The 24950-nt window shown below is 39.6% G+C and overlaps 1 protein-coding gene across 7 annotated transcripts in view; it reads right to left on the reverse strand.

The window, feature by feature from the left end:
• Positions 1 to 24950, reverse strand: part of SCN8A (sodium voltage-gated channel alpha subunit 8) — a 216870-nt gene that overhangs the window by 116796 nt on the left and 75124 nt on the right. For 2 of the 7 annotated variants that reach the window (XM_063693976.1, XM_055357182.2), the window contains exons 1-3: positions 5193 to 5305; positions 4433 to 4561; positions 2559 to 2650 (exon numbers count right to left, since the gene is read on the reverse strand). The exons of 2 other annotated variants lie outside the window; for them this stretch is intronic. In XM_063693976.1, the coding sequence (XP_063550046.1) occupies positions 2559 to 2650; positions 4433 to 4561; positions 5193 to 5272 (301 nt within the window). In that variant the 5' untranslated portion in view covers positions 5273 to 5305. Of the gene's footprint in view, positions 1 to 2558; positions 2651 to 2805; positions 2898 to 4432; positions 4562 to 5192; positions 5307 to 7337; positions 7457 to 24950 lie in introns of those variants that run through there. 3 more of the 7 variants (XM_063693979.1, XM_063693975.1, XM_063693977.1) reach the window with 3 other exon arrangements.

Below are 24950 nucleotides of genomic sequence, written 5' to 3' on the forward strand. Positions count from 1 at the left end.
CCCAAAGCCAGCTCAAATGGGGGTGCTTCTAGAAATAGGAATCTGGGACTCTATTTCAAACTGTGAAGCTGATGTCTAAATCTTGATACAAACCCTTTCTATTGGCTTAGGTTTCTTCTTTATAATCATAAGTGCTGCTACTACAATCATTTATGGAGCACTACTATGGGCCAGGCACTGTGTTAGATACTGCATATATTCCAGATATATATATATATAAAGGATAAATAACATGACATATTAAGGATATATACAAAGAATAAATAACGTGACACCAATCAAGAGTTATCTTGCAGAAATGCCATGGTCAAAAGTTAACCATATAGCAGAGACAGAGACAGAAGCTATGAGCTAGACTAGAGACAGCATCTGCTGCCCTAGTTAGTGAACAGAATACAGCTTTCCAATTTAATTCTGGGAGAGAAGTTTTGAGATCACAGGAACATAAAGAGACAGATGCCTTGCAGAGTACGCTGAGGGAAGTGAGCAGAAAACACAAGATCATATTTAAAAGGGGCCAGAGGAGGAGAGACACCATAGGAAAAAGGAAAGTAAAGATGTGGCACTCCCGATGCCTCAAAAAATAAGACAGGGCTTGCCTAAAGATTAGGCCACCATCAATGAGCTATCTGAGGCTGTCTGGAGAATGAGCTGAGCTTTCTGTTAAGCAGATTTAAAATGGCTAGGAACTAAATCTTGGTAAGTTAAGGTTGTAGTTTTTTGCCAAGAAGTATATACTCCAACTGACACCCAGCCTTTGGTTGATAGGGAGTCAGCTACCATCGCTAAAAATATAGGAATTCATCTTTGGTAGGGCACTGATTTACTGGCCAACTCCATGGCCCAAATTTGTAAGTGGTGAAGATGAATTTACCTTCTTTGAGGTTCTCAGTAAACCACATTCCAGTCTGCCCTCTCCAGGATTCTATCTTTGTGCTTCCCTCTCTATCTGCTATTGAGATAATGTTAAAAAGGGGAAAAAGAAATATTTCTGGGCCAGATGCAGTGGTTCACGCCTGTAATCCCAGCACTTTGGGAGGCTGATGTAGGAAGATTGCTTGAGCCCAGGAGTTGGCAGCCAGCCTGGGCAACACATAGGGAGACCCTGTCTCTACAAAAAAATTTTTTTAAAAAATGAGCTGGGTGTGATGGCATGCACCTGTGGTCTCAGCTACTTGGAAGGCTGAGAAGGAAGGATCACTTGGGCCCTGGAAGTCAAGGCTGCAGTGAGCCATCATCGTACCACTCCAGCCTGGGCAACAGAGTGAGACCCTGTATCTAGAAAATAAAAATAAATTTTAAAAAGAGAGATATTTCTGAGTCAGCCACAAGGGGAAGAGCCATGTAATAGGAATAGGATAAGAATAGGATGCCTCTGTTCTTTCTCCACATTCCTATTTCTACGAAACTGCTGTGGAAAGCCTGGCCTCTACGGAGTCTTCCTTGAAAACCCATGACCACAACTAAAGTCCAAAGAGCAACAACACAGTCTTCACCTCTGCCAAGTTACTGCCAGTATATCTTAGGCTCACAATACTAACTAAAATATCTTTCCTTTAAGATTTCAAGACTGGTCTTTAGAAAGATAAGTATTACCCAGTAGCAATGATTTAAATTAAATTAAGGAATCTTAACCTGGGGTCCATGGATGGGCTTCGGGGGGGGTCTGTGAACTTTCATCTGATTCTCAAACGGATCCAAAACCTTCAAAAGGTTAAGAACCACTGGGCTAGCTCAACCAGAACCAAAAAGAAAAAGGCACAAATTTTAAAGAGGTTGTCAATCAACTAACTCTCAACTCACCTACTGATTCTGTTTTTCCCCCTCAAACTTCTATACTTTTTGTTGCCCATACCTTTAGTTGTATCTTATCTTACCTTTGATTTTTTTTTAACAGTGCCTGCATAAGCTTTCATTGGGATTTATGTTTGAGAATGAACCCTGAATATGTACAGTAGATGTCTACTGGTTCTTATTCTAGTGAGACAGATAGCAGTAGAACACGATAGACAGTGATTATTTAAGTGCAGTTCACTAACTCCAAGTCTCTTAAATTTGTCTCTGATACTGCATTAGTTAACTGGGTAGATCTCTTCTGTGATTAAAAAATTTCATTAATATAGTAATAGTAAAGGTATAATTCTTTGAATAACGTCCCATCAGCAAACCATGCGATAGGAAGCCTAGAAATCACAAGCAATGAAATGACGGCAAATGTCAAAATTACTGTAATTCCATGGAGCCAGGAAGCAAATGATTTATATACAAAGAGACAGCTAGCTCTGTGACAATTTTTTTCAAATATGGTGAGATCCAAGTGATTCTTAAGCACGTGCTTTTTCAATAGCATGGATGGAATGGGGGCTGCATGCCTGGCAAGCACTCAGAGAAAACTGCCTGAGGACCCAACGGCCATTCCAGAGAATGTCTCCCAGAAAAACATGCAGAATGCAAGGCCATTATCAACTGTACTGATGCTGCTTTAGAATGGTGGACAAAACGAATGGAGAAGAAAGAGGAGATGTGGCAAAGTCAGTCTTATGTACAAATTTTCTCACCTGGAATTACAGAGATAGTTTTCAAAGCTCGGAGAACCCTGAATGTTCTCAGCGCTGAGACATTGCCCAGGTCCACAAACTCTGTCACATATCTGTAGTAAGGGAGGTCACACACAGACACAAGTGACAAACACAGACACAAACACAAACACCAAAGGAAAAAACAAAACCACAACAAAACAAAAAGTACAATACGTCACGTCAGGGCCCTATCCCAACACCTAACACCAACCCCGGACCATCTTACCTGGGATTACCGAAATAGTTTTCAAAGCCCTCAGTACCCTGAAAGTGCGTAGAGCTGAAACATTGCCTAGGTTTACAAACTCTGTTATATACCTGCAGAATCAAACCAAAGTTAACTTGTAATGGTACCACTGGGCGAGGGTTTGAGAATGGGGGGAAGAAAGGGTCTTATATACAAGCTATGGTTTCATATTTTTCCTTGAAAAAGAAAAGCTTCAAAATACAAACATTTAAGGAACATTTGTTTTTAATTGGGCAAGAAGAATTCAAAAGTATATTAGAAAGGAGGTTTTTGGGATTTACTCCTTTAATCAGCATAGTAATGTGCTGATCCCAATCAGAATGGCTTTACTGTCAGCCCATTCATTTTTTAGTAAAAAGGAAGGCCAGGAGGTATCAAAGACTTATGCTCCCAGGTTTTGTGAACAATTTCTTAAGAGAGGGAGACAAATTTCTGCAGCAGGAGCCCCACAAAAACAAATCTACATTAAAGTAACTCCCTAGTTGACAATGGCAAAATTGACTAAATGTCTGTATATATGACTTAATCAGGAGTTGTAATCATATGATTGTAGTCATGTCTATAAACGAAGTTTTGGCCTGTGACATACAAAAGCAGGGCTCAGGAAAATCCAAATCATGGGATCAGAGCAAATATCGTGTTAAGTGCTCATTTTAATTACAAGCTCTGTGCCTAGCAAGGACACTTAAAAATTTTAAATGAACACCAATGTGTATTCATAATGCTAGAAAGTAAGACATTGCCTTTATATAACAGAAAGTCAGTTTCAGTTTCAAGTATTCGATGCATATCATTTATTCACATTTTACAGTTGAAATACATCTTTCCACCAGATGCTCAGATCAATACATATTTAAATACACTCTTTCTTACACATCATGCATACACGCAAAACCTATACACCACCCCCACTACACTCTCAAACCACAAAACGCTTTCCCAACCTGGAAATAAAAATATTAAAGCCTGCTATAACTCTTCTATCATCAGCTAAGTTTCCCAAAGATATATTTTTATTGCTAAAACAACACAAATGAGCAAGAGCAGTAACATACCAATGTGGAGTTACACTGATCTTGAGCAATAGTTCGAAATTCTGGTTAGTAACTCTTCAGGAAGTGCCAGTGTGGATACCTTGGCTCATGTTTTGACTCTAAAATGTGCTCTGAAGTCTGCAACACCTGGCCAGCCTTATTAAATTACATACGGTAAGACATACCCAGGAAACTAATTTTCAGCTGAAAGTTTACAACTAAAAAATTTCAAGTCTTCACAGAGGCCTTGTAATGATAGGTGTGCAAACCGTGATCGTTACAAGGAGGAATAAAATACGAGAGAGTGCCAATGGGAAATCACCTCCTCCTTTCTCTCCCAGCTGTAAAGCCTCTGCTTGCCTTCTCCCACATAAACACATTATCATCGCCTGAACCACAAGAGGCCCTCACAAGCAAGAATCATAGACATAAGCCCACAGGGCCTTACATGGTTATCCATTAATTCCTCATACAGCTGTGTCCACAAATGCACACTTACAAACAGACCCAGGAGTACAACTCCACACACAGAATCACACCCAGAACACCAATAAAGTAAGGGGAGAACTTACGCCATCATGATGACACTGAAATCTAACCAGTTCCATGGATCCCGTAAAAAGGTAAAGCCATCTATGCAGAAACCTCTTGCAATGATTTTCACTAGTGATTCAAATGTATAAATCCCTGTGAACGTGTACCTGTCAAAGAAATGAATAGCTTGAGGTAATTTCTGGACAGAAACTTTAAATGCACCTTTTAAGTTAGCACTTGCCTGAAGTGTTGCTTCAACTAAGAGAGACAAAACAGAAAGGGCACAGCCAATGCAGCAGGAAGGAAGCGAGGAGGAGAAAGAAATGCTTTGAATGAAACTTACTGAAATGCACAAACTAAGACCTTTGGAATGTTGTACTGGGTCCTGAACTGTATTCCAAGGAAGATAACTTTGCTGCTATCTAGTACATGATCATTTTGAAGAAGGTAAGGAGGCCCCCCAGAGCTGTTTTTAACCTTAGAGAAGTCAAAAAACAGGGAAACCTAAAATTGGAGAAAACAGTATCACCAGGAACTGAGGATACAAGATGGTGATGGGGCTGCAGGGCAACAGCACTGCCTGGCACAGGAAAGGGTGGAGTGAAGGGCAGTAATTTCTAGAGCTGACTTTTAGGGAGGGCTATTTCCTAAATTCCACATGTACTTTCAGCCTTCTCTGTGAAATAAAGAGAGGCAATAACTAATTTTTTTTCTCCTTGGTGGGTAAACTGGCAAAGCAAGATTTAGTGACTAAAAATATTTAAAACAAACAAGCACACAAATAAATGAGTTACTTACTCCACATTCTTCGACCAGTCAGGAGGGTTACTAAAAGTCATGAATACACAGTTGGTCAAAATAGTGCACATAATGATCATGCTAAATACTGTAGAGAAGAGTCAAGGGGCAATATTAAAATCTGGCCTGCCTTTTGTTTTCTCAAAAAACAAACACATTTCCATTGGGTATCAGATCTAAATCAATAACCTGAAAGGAGATGAAGCACAGAAGAGAAAAACGCAAGGTGACAATGAAAACTGTGGTCACCACCATGAACACAGAATGCCACTGTGAACTGTGGATGGATGGGGCAGGACGGCTATTCTCCTTCTTTCAAAAGGGCCGTCACTGTTCTACTCCTTTGGATGAAACATGTTCCCCTAACCACTTTTCAGCTCAACTACAGACTAAGCCTCTAAATGTTTTTTGCACTTAGTACAATACCTTTGCACTTTCTCAACCAAAGTTGTCAGATAAGAAAATCAATTAAATCTATATGACTAGATATTCATTTATTGGTAAGTTAATTATCTTACATAGCTAGTTATTTGAAAATCTACATGCAATGGTTCACTTTTTTTCCATAGTTGTTGTTCTTTTTTAAGAGACAAGGTCTCTCTATGTCATCCAGGCTGGTCTTGAAGCCCTGGGCTCAAGTGATCCTACATCCTCAGCCTTCTAAAGTGCTAGGATTACAGGCCTGAGCCATCATACCCAGCCTTCCCTAGTCCTTCTGAAGGGCTGAATTGTCTTTGGGGGCAAGGCATCAGCCAATACAGCCCATATGTGTTGAATATGTCCCATGTGGGAAACCAGCTGTGGCATGTTAGGTAAAGATTTCAAGGACATCTGCACCACCACACTTCTGAAGACTAGGTAATAGAGCAAAATCCATTCTGAAAGTGTCCAGGAATGTTTATGGATAGCAAACCATACTGCCATTTCATTTCCATCCAGAATTTTTCTCAGGCCTTTCTGTTCTTGTCTCTGAGAAAAATTAAACTATTTTAGGTCAGCACAAGTTACTCAAACTCTAATTGTCACTTAACAGGCCTGGGAGCCATATCCCACTTGCCACTAATTCACTCTCTCTTGTTAATGGCATTCACTATCTTTATTCTACCAGTGGAGTTTTAAAAAGAGAAAATATTTCTTACAGCTGGATTTTTTTTCTTCATTACAGCTGGATTTGTCTTCATGCTTTTTGGAACCAGAAGAGAAAAAACACTCCATCTTCTGATCCAACAGAAAGGAAGAAGTCCATTGTGAATTATTTATTTCCTTATAAACTTTCAGGTTTCAGAAGTGTGTTGCTTATAAACTACAGATTTCACAACCATGTTGCTAAATTCTTAAGAGTTAATAAAATGTGGCAAAAGCTTCTAAACCAATTCACCAAGTTGCCACTGCTGGCTTCCTCATCCTACTTGGAGGATACAATAATCTTCGAAGCATGGGACTACATGCTGTTAAATATTAACCAGCCATGGAAGTCTCAAGCCACCATGCAACATCACTAAATCCATCAAATAATTTTTCATTTGCCGCATGCACTCTCATATGTTAACAAGGTGTAACTCAGGCCACTTGAATAAATTGGCATTTTTCTATTTAAGGTGAGTAAAAATACCAGAAAAAATTCCTATTTATCCTACAATCTGCAGCTAAACCTCTGTAACAAGGAGGTTATTTCATCTGAGAACTATCTCACTTTCTAAGCTCACTGCTCAAAAAAATTTTTAAAAATTCAAAGCTGATTTCTAAAGCATTCATCCAACTATTTGTAACTCAAGAAGGACTTTCAAAAACCTCTAATAATGGCTTTTAATATATTAAGCTGAATAGTTGGCCATAGAATGAAATCACTGAAGTCTGAGTACTAAATAAAGTTAAGACTTCAACAAAGGTTATTTTAATTTGTCCGTACAATGATACCAACAAAATTTCAGATTCCCACAATATCATCCTAAGAAAAAAAATAATAATTTGCTGAAGCTTAGCTTGGGATGTGGCAGGAGTTCACTCTTAAACCTCTGACTGATGGGCTAGTTAACTACACTATCAGTAAAAAACCTAACATATAATCCAGTTGTCAAATATTGGAAAGGTAAACAAGCAACCATGCAATTGCCGCACTCACTCCACATTTGCCGAAAAGGATATGAATGTATCAAAATTTTAATAGCTATTCTTCTTATCAGGTTAAAAGGACTTAAAATGTACAAGGCAGGCGTGGCACTAAATCTGAAGAGAGTTTTCCCTCTGTTTAATACTACAAAGGTCTGTGGAGAAAGAAAAAGAGAGAAATTATTAAAGCATGGGTATGAGTCACCACATGAAACAATGATTTCTAGGTAAGGAATACATAAACTCAAAAGTCTTTAATACTTTTTACTTCCCAACTTGGTTTTTAAACAAGCAAACTTAACACAATGTTTGCCCCACCTCCCTCCCTCTGCCCTGCCCAGATTACAAAACAAATAGCTGGTGCAATCTTGGCAGTTTTACAGAATAAACTTGTTTCTTTCAGAAACAGGCCATTTGAATCATACCTAAGCTTCTATGCCAGCTCTGTACACGATACTGAAGTTCATTAATTTAGGATTCATTCACTCAACAAATATTGACTGGACACCTACTATGTGTCAGACAGTGTTCTAGGTGCTTGGGAATGGTCAGTGAACAAGATAGTCTTGGCCCGAAGAGTTTAAATTCTAGTGGGAAAGACAGACAATAAATAAAAACTGTAATGAATGAGTAAATCATATAGGCTGTGCTACACAGAAGATGACAAGTGCTATGGGAAAAGGAGGAAGAACAGGGAGAGGAAGATAAGAATGCTGGAGTCAGGGGATGGGTGAATAGAGAGGCAACAGTTTTAAAGGAGGTGGTCAGGATAAGCCTATTGAGAAGAGAGATTTCAGCAAAGACTGGAAGGAAGTGAGAAATGTTCTTCATTCAATCAATATTTACTTACCAATATTCAATCTGCTTTATATGGCTTTCAAGAGCCCCCAATATCAGCCTTGCCAAAATAATTAAATCATATTTCCCAGCATGAATGTTCCCATCTAGCCAAACTAGCTCATGTCCTCGGAACAGGTTCTCATAATTCATAATGTTGGCCTTTGTTTATGTGGCTCATTCTACCCAGAATGCCCTGTGTTCCAAATTCAATTGAATTAAAATATTTTTGAGCATCTATTCTGTGCCAAGCATTGTGCTAATTACCAGGACACAACACTGAATAAAACTGTACTTTTAGGGAAGACACATATGTGAGCTAGTAATTATGATGCAGGGTAAGTACAAAGTTCAATAACAAAAATATGCATAATGTATGAGAGGCAGCAGGAGGGAGAGATTTTTTTCCCCTTGGCTGGGAAATAAAAAAGAGAGTGAGCTGGGAAGTTCACAAAGGAAGGTAACTAATATTTGGAAGGGGCTTTAAAGGATAAACAAGAATTAAGAAAAATTAATTGGGCAGATTTAGTGAGAAGGGATGGAAAGGTAAGGGAACAAAAATCACATGTATGAAAGCATAGTAGCATGTAGCTGCAGGTTTTTTTCAGGGAATTGACCAGTAATTCAGTGTTGATGGAGAATAAAATAGGGAAGAGGGAGAGCAGACTGTGAAGCTGAGAGATGCAAGGGCCTACTAGACTGCAGGTTCCTAAGGAGACAGGCCAGGGGCAGATACACAGTCCTAACATCTCACTGTGTGAGTGAAAGAGCAAATGGCCAAATAAATGCTAGTCATTTCAAGTAGTTTTTTATTTTTAAATTTTGGAGCAATGCATGATCATAATTTTTTTAAAAGAAAAAAGGAACATAAGACCAAGTTCCATCTCATTACCTAATGATAACCTTCGATGCCAGTTTTTTTGTATATCCTTCTAGAAATTTTCTATGTCAATAAAAGCATACATCTATGTCCTTAAAAAGTCTCTCTCTCACATGGGATTGTTCCATAAATACTCTTCTGTACCTTGCATTAAAAAATGAACCTCCACAAAGAAGAGCCCAGGACCAGATGGTTTTGCTGATGAATTCTACCAAATGTTTAAAGAATTAAACAAACTCTCCCACAAAATAGAAGAGAATAGAACATTTCTAAACTCATTCTAAAGGCCAGTATTACCTTGATACAAAACCAAAGACATCATAAGAAAACTCTATACTAACATCCCTTATGAATATAGACACACACAGCCTCAACAAAAATGCCAGCAAACCAAATCCAGTAGCATATAAAAAGGGTTGCACACCATGACCAAGTGGGATTTATCCCAGGAATGCAAAGATAGTTTAGCATTTGAAAATCAACCAATGTAATGCAACATATTAATAAAGGAGAAAAACCACATGATCATCTTAATAGATGCAGAAAAAAGCATGACAAAATTCAACACCTTTCATAATAAAAGTACTCAACAAACTAGTAATAGAGGTCCTTCTTAACCTGATACAGGTCATTTATGAAAAGCCCCCACCTTTTTTTTTTTTAACCTCCATCCCCTACAATTAGGTTTTTGGTTCTTTGAGGGCAGGAACCAATCTTATGCTTCCCTCCACAGTTCCAAAATAATGATCAGCCTATGTACTCCCAATGCACAGTATTAGTTGATGTTTTTTAAAGTTCTTTTCTTACCTTCTATTCTTTCCTTTCCTAATCTACCAGAGTCACGTCATTTTCTTCCCAATGGAAAAGTATTGAGCTAGATTCATTCTACAAACGCCCACTACACCATCCCTAGTGTTTGACATTGTACTGCAGTGAAATTCTTCCTGTAATGGAGCATACTGGTTCTGGTGGGATATGCTGCAGAAAAAGCCTAATCCTAAAAGCAAAGAGAAGTAGGAGACCTAGGGTTCACCTGAAACATATCGAGGGCTGAGCTATAGCTCTTCCATATCTTGGCTTCTCAAAGAAACAAACAGCCCAGGGCTTCCCCCAAACCCCTTCTCTGAAGTACTTGTACCTCTCTGTGTTTCTATAGCAACTCCCTCTATGAAAATAGCCTTTAAATAACCTCCTCATTCAACCTCATGAGGTTCCCATGAAGTATGGGTGAAGGAGGAATTATTATCCTCTATACACTTTACAAAAGCTCAGGAGAGGAACACCACCTATCAAAGGTCACGCAGCAAAGAGCAGCATGTTATGCCGAGCTTCGAGCCTCTCAACAGCTTCTACTGTGCCAGATTGGGAGGCAGTTCAGTGGCAACATGGCAAAGAATGAAGTTGGTGTGGGAGACAAATTCTCTGGTGAATGAGAAATTTGAGTCCCCGGGGTAGATAGGGCAGCTAAGCAACAATGAAAGAAGCACTGGCCCATGCCCCAAGACCTAAAAACCACCGGGCCAGGCCTTTACAATATCACCTACAAAACCTCTCCTTAGGAGACAGGCAACAGGATTTTTATTTATTATTTATTATTATTATTATTATTTTGAGACAGAGTTTTGCTTTTGTTGCCCAGGCTGGAGTGCAATGGCGCAATCTCGGCTCACTGTAACTTCCGCCTCCTGGGTTCAAGCAATTTTCCTGCTTCAGCCTCCCCAGTACTTGAGATTACAGGCACCCGCCACCACGCCCGGCTAATTTTTTTGTATTTTTAGTAGAGACAGGGTTTCACCATGTTGGCCAGGCTGGTCTTGAACTCCTGACCTCGGATGATCCACCTGCCCCAGCCTCCCAAAGGGCTGGGATTACAGGCGTGAGTCACCGCGCCTGGCAGGATTTTTAAAAGTAATGTACTCTATACTTTCCATTTTTCTTGTCTCTTGGTTTGGTCGTGATGGAAATATAGGTCTAGAGGTAGCATGGAGGGTATTTCCTATCACTGAATCAGTGCCTGCAGTGCTTGGCATACAGCAGGTGCTTCATAAATGTCTGTTGATTGGTTCATGAACAAATGCTTGTGTTGTTTTAGGTGAGGGAAAAGGAGAAGAAGAAAAACAAAAGGAAGCCATTAGGAAATGGAAACTGTTACACCTTGGTTGAAGAAAAACTAGGAGGTAGTAGGATTCTGAATTAGGATCAGTCATGAGCTGTCAAGTGGGAGACTGATGATTCTGGGGGAAACTAAGCATCTTTAGTGAATTCAGAAACTATGATTTTGTAAGCAGAAGGCTTTACTAAGGACATTTGATGTGTGAAATAGAAATTTCCTAATTAATTTGGGTACTGAGTGTTGCACTTAAAATAAAACTCATTTACCATCACCCCTTTCTAAATATTTACATCTTATATCTTCATCAAGTATAAAAACAGTTCTTCTATTAACAAAAATAAACATCTAGCACACTAAACTCCTGAAATGAAGGTAAATCTCCCATACTTTAGTAGGAAATTGTATTATAATAACACGTTTTATTATTGAAATAATTAGATTTACAGATAATTTGCATGCAGTTTTTCACAGTGGATCTTTTTTGAAAAGCAAGATAGTCCACCTATAAGTCCAGCACTTTGGGAGGCCAAGGTGAGTGGATCACGAGGTCAGCGGTTCAAGACCAGCCTGACCAATATGGTAAAACCCCATCTCTACTAAAAATACAAAAATTAGCCTGACATGGTGGCACGTGCCTGTAGTCCCAGCTACTCTGGAGGCTGAGGCAGGAGAATCGCTTGAACCCAGGAGGCAAAGGTTGCAGTGAGCCAAGATTGCACCACTGCACTCCAGCCTGGGAAACAGAGCGAGACTCCGTCTCAAAAAAAAAAAAAAAAAAAAAAAAAGACAGGCAAGATAGTCTTTGGACAAACACAAGTACTCAAAGCTTAGGAATTTCCCTTTTAATACTGGGGCTTGCAGTAGTTACACGAGAAAGAGATAAGTAATATACCCGGCACCAGCAAGCTTTTTCTGAAAGGGCACAGGCAGTCAATACTGCAGGCTTTGTAGGCCATACAGTGTCTGTTAAAACAACTTACCCCTGTAACTGTGGTGTAAAAGTAGCCATAGACAACATGCAACCCAAGAAGAGTGGCTGTGTTTCAGTAAAACTTTATGGACACAGATATTTAAATTTCGTGTCATTTTCACACAACCAACCATTTAAGAATGTAAACTACTCTTACCTTGTGGGCCATACAAAAACAGATGGCAAAGCTGATCTGCCCCAGGGAATACACTAATACTAGTTCCTGACTAAGTCCAGACTGACTGCATAACAATCATCTGACTAGCTTTCTATTTTGTCTTATCATTTTTATTTTTTGTAGAGACAGGGTCTTGCTATGTTGTCCAGGCTGGTCTCGAACTCCTGGCCTCATGCAATCCTCCTGCCTTGACCTCCCAAAGTGCTGGGATTATGATTATAGCTGTGAGCCACTGCACCTGGGGTGAGTAGCTTTATTTATTTATTTATTTATTTATTTATTTTTTTTGGAGACGGAGTCTCGCTCTGCTGCCTAGGCTGGAGTGCAGCGGTGTGATCTCGGCTAACTGCAACCTCCGCCTCCTGGGTTCATGCCATTCTCCTGCCTCAGCCTCCCGAGTAGCTGGGACTACAGGTGCCCGCCACCATGCCCAGCTAATTTTTGTATTTTTAGTAGAGACGGGGTTTCACCGTGTTAGCCAGGATGGTCTCAATCTCCTGACCTCATGATCCACCTGCCTCAGCCTCCCAAAGTGCTGGGATTACAGGCGTGAGCCACCACGCCCGGCCTACGCTGAGTAGCTTTTTAAAAAACACAGTCACAAATCCCTTCTCCAGGTGTTCTATTAAATAAGTGTGCAGAATCCAGGAATCTGTGCTCACCAGATTTGGGGAACCACTAGATCATCTCTCAGGTCATGTGCTAAAACATTTGTGTTCTCCTTCTTCCCTGCCTCTACCTAACTGTATGGCCTGGCTGGGCCACTGCATGTCTCTAGATCTCATTTTCCTCATCTATAAAATAAGAGAGAGGGCTGCCTGATGGGCATACTCAGGTCCTTTCCAGCACTGATATCTGTAATTCTACGATTTAGACAATTCACAGAGCATCCAGGATTAAGTGCAACAAAGCAGCAAACCATAAATTTGAGGAGAAAGCCTATTATTATGTATTCTCTCACATTTTATCCTTGTAGAACTCTCTTGAGTTAGTTATTCTGCTTCCTTATGTTGAAGTCTGTCAAGTCCAGGTCAACAGTGCTTGATAGTACCATACTTATGTCAGCAGGGGGGAGCATAGAGCAGCCCCAAGGCAGAACTGCATCACACAATGCTTTTCCCTGCACTATCTCCCCTACTTTTATCCCCTGTTCTCAGGAGAACAGTGAATATGGGAGAATGGAAAGGAATGACTGGTGATGGGTTGACTTTGAGAGAGATATATGTATATATGTTTCATATGGCTGATTAAACGTTTGTAATCACTGTTAAACTTCTGGTGGGAATCCAGAAAAGGACATTTGTCCTCTCTCGTTCAACACTACGCTCTAACGCCAGATCCTTCAAAGCCTAGATATAGTGGAAAGGACAGCAAGTTTTGGGTTTTTACAATACTTCCTAAACAACAATCACTTGGTGCCCATGAAGTCCAATAATATTTTACCTAATCTCTCTCAAATTAGATCTTTGTGAAGTAAATGAGTTAAAAGGGAAACTGAAATTGGATTGCGGTTACTGCCCAAGGGGAAATATCAGTTTACAACAACAGCCACTGAATGTGTTTCAGCACAAGGTCCATTAAGAGCGGTAGAACAGTTCTTAATGAGTTATGGCATGGAGTATTAATAAATGTGTCATGTGGCATAAAATGAGCCTTCTGAAAAGCACAGGCTTTTCATTTCTAATTAGCAACGTGGGGCTTGGAGCACACAATGTAGAAGCATTGCCATTGTTAACTCAGGGTAAGATATCTTCTCTTTGGGGCCCACTATTAGGGGAAGGAACACTGTGCAAGGCCAGGTAGAGCACGTTCATATACGTACCAAACAAATCCTAGCATACTGCAAATGCAAAACAATAAACGCACACAGTCATCACAGTACTGCAGTACAGCTAGTTTATTAGCATGTCTCCACCCCATCCCAAGACTGAAATAATTTTTTTAGCCACACAAAAAGTGTCAATTAAAAAAAAACAGGATGGGCTCACATCTGTAATCCTGTAATCCCAGCACTCTTGGAGGCCAAGATGGGAAGATTGCTTGAGCCCAGGAGTTCGAGATCAGCCTGGGCAACATGGCAAAACTCCATCTCTACAAAAAAAATAAAAAAAATTTGCTGGGAATGGTGGCATGTGCCTGTAGACCCAGCTTACTTAGGAAGCTGAGGTGGGAAGATCGTTTGAGCCTAGGAGGTTGAAACTGCAGTGAGCTCTGCTCTCCAGCCTGGGAAACAGAGCAGGACCCTGTCTTAGTAAAATAAAATAAAATAAAATAAAATAAAATAAAATAAAATAAAATAAAATAAAACAAAACAATAAAGGATGCATACGTATGAAAAGACTTTATATAGAAGAGTACTCAATGCAGGGGTGGAGAATATCATAGAAGAGAAAGCTTCTTCGAGAAATATTTATTATCCAGTCCCTGGTTTGCTGTGAAACACACGGCCCAGGAGAGCAGCTCTTCACTCAACCAATTCTCCCCATCCTGAGAGGTCAACATCTCAACTAGGGCAAAGGTAATCTGCAGGCATCTGATGAGCTTCTGGCTATAATGAACACCTAGGGGCTCAGAGGTTTAGCTAATCAACAAGAGGGCAGCTGGGAAACTTTGAGTCTATCTGACTATAACTATTACTGGCAATGACTTATGACTGTCCCTAGATCTTAACTGTTTTGATCTCTAGAACTAAGTGGTCCTCTCATTTTTAGCCAACTTCTCTGGCCTTAAATTCTTGCCTGCCTAAACAAAATATATGTACTTTATTCCCCCAGGCCTATGCACCTCTTTCTGAACTAGGCAACTGGCCAGTTGTTCATTAATCAACAGCAATTTGGCATTCATTTCTGAGTATGCATACAGCCAATATAGCAAGCAACAAATAAGTGTCTTTTCAAAATTTCCCTGGTTTAATAACGGAAAATATAATGCAGAATCTAAACAGATTCTATATCAGGCTAGGAAGCTGTTCAGAAACAAATGACCTGTTATGTAAAAATGACTATGCCATGTTGAAAAGAATCCTGATTTATGCTAATCTGCCTAGTGAATTCCTCAAGTAAAATTACAATATAGGTTATATTATATAGCCCCAGTGTGTCCCAGGAAAGTCTCCAGCAAAGGCATAACTGGAATGCATTTCCAGAGTACCCGTGTCCTGGTACTATCCAGCTCCCCTTAGAAATACTAAACCAAAGCAGGACATAAAGACACCAGCAAAATTCTTCCCTAGGTATGTACTTCTATTTGAGCTGTGTGACTATTTAGAACCATCGTTTTCCACGCCTCTATTACACTATACTGAGAACGGAGCAAAAGAGACCACTAAATCCCGTATTTTAAAAATTCCTTCTTAGTAACCGATAATTTTACTTATGAGTCTATTTGAAGAAATAATAAAATTCAATATTTATTAAGCATTTACTATGTGGCAGGCAGGCACCCTACTAAGATACTTAATATAATAATTGTCTCACAACTACTCTATGAGGTAGGTACTATTTTACAGATGATAAAATTGAGGCAGGAGGTTAAGTAACTTGCCCAAGACAACACAGCTATTATGTGGTGAAATTTAGCAATGAACTGAGGCAATCTAACTACAAAGCCTATACTCTTAATTATCATGGCATACTACAGTTTTAAAAAGCTTCAAAACTATTACTCAAATCTAACTATTCGTTTCACAAACAAGAAACCAAGCACAGAATGCTCTGCCTAAACTAAGGTCACAGCACTAGTGAGCAGGAGGGGGGCGGGGGAGTTGCCAGGGACTAGATCTCCTGGCTTCTAGTTCTAAACTCTTTTTACTGCACCAGGTCATCTGGTCCAACCCTCAGATCAATGAACGAATCTCCTCTACTTAATAACTTTAACTGTGGCAAAACGGAACCCCCTACATGTGCTGTTTATGGTCTTTTCTCCAAGTTCAGTTTGATGAAGATAACGCTAGCACCACATCTGCCTGTGGCTTTAGTTTTCCAGGTGCTTCTGCATACACTTCTTCATTTGCTTTGACCTTGTAACCCCATGCTCTCCAACCTACATTTGGAGTAGCTGCCACCCTTCCTGCTCACGTTCTGGTCACAGGAAGCCATACCTGGCAGAGCAGCAGCACTGTGCACCTGCTTCAATTCTGAGCCAGCACAATGCTGCTTCCCAGGGCAGGGCAGGTCTGACCGTCCTCCATGGCCATTCTTCCTTGTTGTCCTTCAATATAAATTTGACTTTGATCACCTTCTACTTTAACCTCTTAAAGTGCACAGACTACAGTTGCTCTAAGCAAGAGCAAAATGCAGGCTTATTACGTAAAGCGTATTAACCCCTCTATTTACTGAATTCATATTCTAGAATCTATTCTCACTCTCCTCTCTCTTAGAAAGCAGCAAAGCAGAGTGGTTTACAGGCTTTGAGGCCAGAAAGACCTGGATTCAATACCCAGCTCTGTCACTCAATAGCTGTCATGATCTTAGGCAACTTATGTTAAGGTTGCTAAGGCTCAGTTTTCTTATTGATAAAGTGGGTGCCATCAATCACTATTCCAATTTTATCAGGTTGTTATAAAGATTAAATGAAGGGTCATAAGGAGTCCTTAACACAGTGGCTGGTACAGAACAGGCACTCGTTAAATGTGGTTATGATGCTGCCGCTGCTATCACACAATACTGCCACTCCTTCAGCTCTTTGGCTCCAAACACGGAGTGGCCATTAGAAGACAAGAATGGGCTGGCCAGGTGCAGTGGCTCACGCCTGTAATCCCATCATTTTGGGAGGCCGAGGCGGGTGGATTACCTGAGGTCAGGAGCTCAAGACCAGCCTGGTCAACATGGCGAAACCCCGTCTCTACTAAAAATACAAAAAAATTAGCCAGGCGTGGTGGCGTGCACCTGTAATCCCAGCTACTAGTGAGGCTGAGGCAGGAGAATCATTTGAACCCGGGAGGCGGAGGTTGCAGTGAGCCGAGACTGTGCCACTGCACTCCAGCCTGGCTGACAGAACAAGACTCTCTCAAAAAAAAAAAAAAAAAAAAAGAAGAAGATGACAAGAAGGGGCTAATATTTCTGTTAATTTGGATCCACATACTTGGCACAAGCCTGCAGGACACTTGTGCACAAGTTAGAGCAAGAATCCAGAGCAAGGCTGCACTAGCTCAAAATGGGTCCCAAAGGTTATTTCCAACCTGGGAGCTCTGGAAGTGAGAGAAAACAAAACCCCTTAGGATGCACTCATTGGCTCCAACCTGCCTCTAGGCTTTATCTCCTGTCTTACCAAACCACACTCTGTGCTTCAGTTACAGCTACACTCACTATTTTAAACAATTAAACCTGTGTCATGTCTCTCGGCCTTTATATGCACTGTTCCTCACACCTGAACTACTCTCTCATCTCTTCTCTGACAGGTGAATTTTTTTTTTAACCATACTTTAATATTTAAAGGTCCAGGTCAAAGTTCACATCCTCTATGAAGACAGCCCCATTCAACTCTCTTCAATAGAATTGTCCTTCCCTCCTGTGTGTCCCTATAACACTTGTACTTACTTCTATTAGAGCAGTTAACACAGAATATTGTTATTGAGGTTTACATACCAGTATCTCTCACTGGACCCTGAGATCCGTGAAGGGGAGGGGTTTATCTTCCATCTACTATGATTTTCTCAGCTTAGCAAGCACAGTACATAATGTGATGCCTATCTGGCACAACGTAGACAGTTCATACATGTTTGTTGAATGTATGAATCTCTTCTTTCATAAAGAAATACTATAGCTAAAATCACCTAACATTTAACTATATCCAACTTTCTTCTGGGTGCCCAGTTGAAACTATACGGTCACTTTTCTACCCCTTAGCTCATCTACCCATAAAAATTCACTAATTTTAGTTTGAAAAGTCTTCTCTCCTTTTCTATGTCTCAGATACCATGCTGAAGGTATGGTATGAAACAAATGAACTAAACACAACAACATACAGTTGTTCCTCAGTATCCACGGGGGATTGGCTCCAGGACTCCCAGGGATACCAAAATCCACAGATGCTCAATCCCTGACATAAGATGATATTGTATTTGCACATAACCTATGCACATCCTCCAGTAAATTTTAAATCATCTCTAGATTACTTATAATACTTAATACAATGTAAATGCTTTATAAATAGTTATACTATATTGTTTGGGAATAATTACAAGAAAAAAATGTCTGTACATGTTCAGTACAGATGTGCTTTTTTCCCCAAATATTTTCGGTTGGTTGAATTCTTAAACGTGGAACCCATGGGTATGGAGGGCTGACTATACTAACTTCATATTGAGGCAATGCAAAATGATAGAAAATTCTCTAAAAATGATAGGAAACAAAACCAAAAAAAATCATTCTGCAATATGCTCTATATAGACAGCAGGGCATGGAAAAAAGACCACGAAGGTGAAATTCACAGATCCCTGGAACAGAAACCTGACTCTACCACATATTAGTTGAGGGAACTTGAGGAAGCAAGTTAATGTTTCTGGAGCCACAACTCTTTCATACTTGTGAAAGCATGCATCATTATACTGAGATATCCCTAGTATTGGCAATCCTCAGGGACTGAAGAAAATTGGGGAGTCAAAAATGATATCTAGAATTTTGCTGGTGCCATCAACTAGGAAAGTAGATAAAAGAAGATAAGCAGGTTTGAGGGGAAGAAAATGAGTTCAATTCTGAATATACTGAGTAACCTGTGGGAAAATCCAGAAACAGATGACTGGCAAGGTGTTGAATATTTAAGGAACATTCTAGGCTAGGCTAGAGTCAGGAGTCCTCGAACTGAGGCTGGATGAGATCATCCAGGGAGAATGTGCCAACTGAGAGGAACATGGGCCAAGAATTGAATCTGGGGGAATATAAACATTTTAGGGAAAGGTTGAGAACATGAAAGAGAAGGAAACATTTGAGATAAAAAGAAAATTAGGCCAAGGAAGTAAAGAGATATAAGAGTCAGGGAATAATAAATGGTGTCAAACACTGCAGAGAGGTTTAGTGAGTTAAGAACTTAAAAAAAAATCTTAGACTTGGCCATTTGAGATGTTATTGGGAAGATCTTATAATATCATGAAAGGGGTGAGGATGCAGTCAGGCTTCAAGGATGGAGGAGTGGGTAGATATGTGTATGTGGTGAGTAAACGCTCCTCTTTACAATTTTCAGTGGCATGGGAAGCGATTAGACTACCTGGGGACAGGAGGTCAAGTGAGGATTCATTAGGATGGGAGAGGCTTTGAGTGTGTTTACAGACTATGGGAAAGGAACCTATACGAGAGGAAAGACGGAAAATACAGAAAAGAGAGAGGGTAACCAAAGGAGTGAAATTCCAGAGGAGGTAGAAAGGCACAGGGTCAAAGACAGGGGTGAGGGATTGGTCTTGAACAGTAGATGGGGCACCCTATTCTCTGAAATCAGCAGAATCTTTTATTCCAACTTGGTTCCATAGGCCAAACTTTGCAGGCTCAACAGTGTCTGGAATAGAAATGCATCTTCAGAGCTTGTATCAAAAATTCTTCTGGTAAAATCAGAGTTAGCAGAAATTGTCATATGATGGGACAATCCTGATCTTAAGTTGTGTCAAATAGTGTTATATGTAAAGAAACATTTACAACTCATTTGTCAATTTGGAAACAATTCAAAAGAGAAGCATCCCTCTGTAAAATAATAACACAGTTTTCTCTCCTTAACTAAGAAAGCACTTAAAATATGTTTAATTATTGTCAGAGATTATCGATATTATCATAATCTTGAAACATTCTTTAACATTTAAATGGCCATTATTAAATAGTCCCATTCCACAGGTAAATTTTTCTTATGATAAGAAGATTGCACAAATCACACCCTGGAGAAACCAACAGAAACTAATTCCTAAAATTACCAATCGGTGGAATTTTATGGCTGAGGTGACTGGCTAATAACACACATCCTAGAATTCAGGTAAAAGCTGTCTATGTCTATACCCTATGTGGCTCAGAACTATGGAATCACAGCTTAGTACTTGCATGAGAACTTAAGACTGGAGAAAATTGCAAACATTATTGGGAACACAGGTACCCTCCATATCTAACCCGAGTTAAACCTGGAGAAAATGCTGGGTTTCTTTGTAAGCACCCCAATAGCTCACACTGATGCTCAAGTATATTTTATTTCTGTCTGTGTAAAAATCCAAGAGGGGCAAATGCTCTCAAAATTGGCTCTTTTAAAGATTACAATTTAGTACTTGCTGAAGGCCTATTTAAGATACTGAATATTTGAGAGACCATATAATCTTTGATTCTTCTGGATTCTCCAAGTTTAGTCTCTGTACCAAATTAGAGCACCATAAGCCTCTAAAGTAGCTGGAACATGTTATCTTTATTAATGCACGTATCATTATCAGTAATAATTTTATTTCCGTATTTGTTTGTTATGTGTTTCCCTAACAAAAAAACTAAGTTCCAACAATGTATATGGCTTGTCTGTTTTGTTCCCAAGGGCACGGAACAGAGCCCCGGCATATAGAAAACACTCAGTAACGATTTATCAAATTGTCAAATGAATAATTGCATGCTCGATTCCTTCCTTAACCCTCCATAATCTATCATAAATCATATTGAATTCATCCAATCCCCTTAATTTCCACTCCCACCACTGTAACTCAGACCTTCATTATTTCATAGCTGATCTGCCTGTTTCAGTTCTCTTTCCTTCTGGCCCAGCTTACATATTGTCGTCCCATTCACCTCTCTAAGCACAGCTATCATCACGTATCCTTACTCCCATTCCAGAACCTTCAGTAGTTCTCTACTGCTTCTCAAACAAACACCACACCTCTGAGTCTAACATTCTAAGCCCTCCAGGATTTGCTCCAGCTCACCCTCCCCAGCCTCATCTTCCACTGTTCCTCAGTCACTTCCCCACATTCCAATCAAATTAGATGACCTGGATTTTTCTTACAGAAATGGTCTATACTGCAGCCTGTAATAAGTGACATGTTAGCTGTTAGCATAATCTTAATTTTCTAGATTGGAGGAATTGAGACCTTAAATGGTTAAATGGCATGCCCAAGATCACCTGGAATTAGACAGAGATGGGATCAGAAATAAGATTTCCCAACTTTTGGTCTATTGCCAAGGCTACAAAAGAGAAATCTGATTTAGGAATGCTTAATTAAATTCCTTCTCCTCTAGGTAGCCATACTTAGAGAGGGGACAAGACCATACATGCCCATCAATGACCCATCCCCTTGAGAAGGGCCCACCTCCCAGTGTCTCAAAGGCATTTATCTCAATTTGATTTGGTAAATAAAATAACTGAAACATCATTTTGTTTCCTTATATTGTTGGGAAAAAATTTTTAACAACAAAATAAACCAAAGTTTTAAAATATGTAGTTTTTATTTAAAACAGAAAGCAGCATTTAGGCTTATTGTGCAAAAGCAGGAAATACAACTTATTAGCAATACTTCAAATCACACCTAATGAACATAAATCCTTCCATAATGGTCTCTGTGCTGCACACCTGTTGAAAGTGTGTCAGCACAGTTTTGGCAAGGATTTTCTGCCAGGAGCTCATATAGGGCTGCGTGTGTATGTATCACTTAAGCTGATGGCACTAATATTAGTGAAGTAAGGAGAAAATTGCAAACATTATTGGGAACACAGGTACCCTCCACATCTAACCTGAGTTAAACCTGAAACCAACTTCTTATCCAATGTAGGACTGGAGATCCTAATGTGTTTTAAAAATTTAAAAGGAGTAATCAGTTCTCCAAGTGTAAGACAATTAAGTTAGGCTACAAGGAAAAAGAGGCCTCTGGGCTGGGCCTGTGTGGGTAGAATATCAAAAGGTAAAACTAAAAGACAGAGTACATTCCAACAGGAAGAGAGGGAGACCAGAAGAAGGTGGGTGGGTGGAGGGGTCTTCCACACTAAGGAAACAGGAAGTAGTTTGCCACAGCTAAAATACAATATGTGACAGGCAAAAGTGTGAAATACAATTATAAAGATACAGATATGGGTCTAACTCTATTTTGCAAATATTGTAGGTAAGGAAATTAAAGTGATTTGGCCAAGTACAAACATGAAGCAAAGCCGGAACTAAAACAAGGTTTTATATTCCCAGTTAGACACTCTTTCCACTATAGTCAGACACCACATAACAATGTTTTGGTCAACAATATTTGGGATGGTAGTTCCATAAAATGATTATGAGGCTGAAAAATTCTTTTTGCCCAGTGACCTTGTATCTGTCATAAAGTTGTAGCTATAGCACAATGCATTACCTTTTCTATGTTTAGCTATGTTTAGATACAGAAATACCATGGTGTTACAAATGTCTACAGCATTCAATATGGTAACATGCTGTACAGGTGTGTAGCCTGGGAGCAATAGGCTATACCATATAGCCTAGGGGTGCAGTAGGCTACATCGTCTAGATTTGTGTAAGTACACTCTGTGACATTCAAACAAGGATGAAATGGCCTAATAACTTATTTCTCAGAACGTATCCCCATCGTTAAGTGACACATGATTGTATACTATCCTACCATAGGTTAGGGATGGACTATGGCAGATAGGAAATACTCTTCCTTTAAAAAGTAACAAGTGGTAGAAAGGTTAAACAAATTGCCTCAAGATCACATGTCCAGTTGAATAACTGGCGGTATTGATAATAAGCCCAAGTCCCTGGAATAGCACACCTCAGAGCTCCTTCACTTGAGAAGATACAATACAGGGGGCTAACACGAATCCTTTCCCCCAGAAGCACTGCTCTTACCACTGCACTTTTTAGGACCTGTCCTATAAACCACAGGGATTATTAAGGAATAAGTGAAAATGGAGCTAATTTTTCTTCTATTTGCCTGCCCAGCTTCAGCAGAACTGAGCCAATTGAGGCTGAGAATCAACTAATAAAAAATTAGAAAAGTGGGGAACTAGAAATATGTTGTAATAAATGGAGGGTCAGGAGGCATGAGCTCTCGTCCTGGTTATACCACCAACAGTGGTGTGGGCTTTTGACAAAGTACTTCACCTCATAAAATTTATAAAATGAGGAGGATGAACTAGATGATGTCTAAGACTACCAAATTATAATTTTCTATTATTCTAATAAGCAGATATCTCTTTGCAGAAAAAGGTACACCTGAAAAATTGAAGGTAAACTGAACTTTAGGAAGCTATATATAATTTTTTTTTTTTTTTTTTTTTGAGATGGAGTTTCACTCTTGTTGCCCAGGCTGGAGTGCGATGGCGTGATCTTGGCTCACCACAACCTCCACCTCCCGGGTTCAAGCGATTCTCCTGCCTCAGCCTCCTGAGTAGCTGGGACTACAGGCATGCACCACCACACCTGGCTAATTTTGTATTTTTAGTAGAGACAGGGTTTCTCCATATTGGTCAGGCTGGTCTCGAACTCCCGACCTCAAGTGATCCGCCTGACTCAGCCTCCCGAAGTGCTGGGATTACAGGCGTGAACCACCACGCCCAGCCATATATAATTTTTTTAATGCAATAGGAGTGTGCCCTATCTAAAAACACATCGATCAATCTTGTAATTTAAATTTTTGTTTATATGACTTTAACATGGTATACCCATTAAACAAAAAAGACACATATATCAACTGTCAGTTCTAAGAAATTAAAAAGGGATAGGAGTCAATTCTGAAGGCCTTGTTTCAGCTTAACCTACAGATTTCCTGGCTGCCTACTTAAGATAGTCATTAGGAGTATATATGGCCATTTTGTATTCAACAAATTATTAAGCATTGGAGAGCATTTTTTTAGTGAAGACAGGCACTTTGTGCAACAGAGAAAAAGTCCTTAATTTTTCACTAAACAAGAAAAACTTTTAAAAGTGGGAGAAATACAAAAATTAGCCAGATGTTGTGGTGCACGCGTATGATCCTAGCTACTTGGGAGACAGAGATGGAGGTTGCCCAGGAGGTTGAGGCTGCAGTGACCTATGATTGCATCACTGCACTCCAACTTGGAGTTAGACTCTGTCTCCAAAAAAAAATAATAATAAAAAGTAAAAACAAAAAACAAAATTAAGACTTCAATAGGTTTAAGAAAACAACAGGAAAAAAACAAGAACAAAGGCTTTTAATGGAGTTCAAGTTCCATAAAACACATATTTGTTTTTGCTTGCATACACATAAAGAAACTCTGGAAGATACTACCATCAGTGGTTGCCTGTGCAGGGAGATAGGAAATAGACAGATGAGAGACAGGTGTAAAAAGGAAACTTATTTACCAAGTACCTTTGAATTTTTAACCACTTAAATATATTACCTATTTTAAAAACTGAATTTAAAAATTTAAATGTTCCTTAAACAATTATTTGTAGCAAACAGCTGAAAAACAAGAAAGCCAAAGAAAGGAGGTATTAGAACGAAGTACCAAGAGACAAAGAAAATGTAAAGTAGCACTGAGAAGTCTGAGGCAATTCAAAGAGAGGATGATTCAGATTGTTTGCAGGGACCAGCTGAAAAAGTCAGTGTGAAACCCAACAAGGACCTCAGATACTTATGATAGCCAAACCAGTACCAGCTGGAATAAATAACAGTATCTCGAAAACGTGGTGCACAACTTTTAGGGCCCTGTGACCCTTGGGAGTGTGAAATCCGAGCTAAAACCAGAACTTCACTAATAGAAAACGAGTTCTCTCTTACCCAC

Source organism: Gorilla gorilla, chromosome 10, assembly GCF_029281585.2.
Source record: "Gorilla gorilla gorilla isolate KB3781 chromosome 10, NHGRI_mGorGor1-v2.1_pri, whole genome shotgun sequence".
Taxonomy (NCBI): domain Eukaryota; kingdom Metazoa; phylum Chordata; class Mammalia; order Primates; family Hominidae; genus Gorilla; species Gorilla gorilla.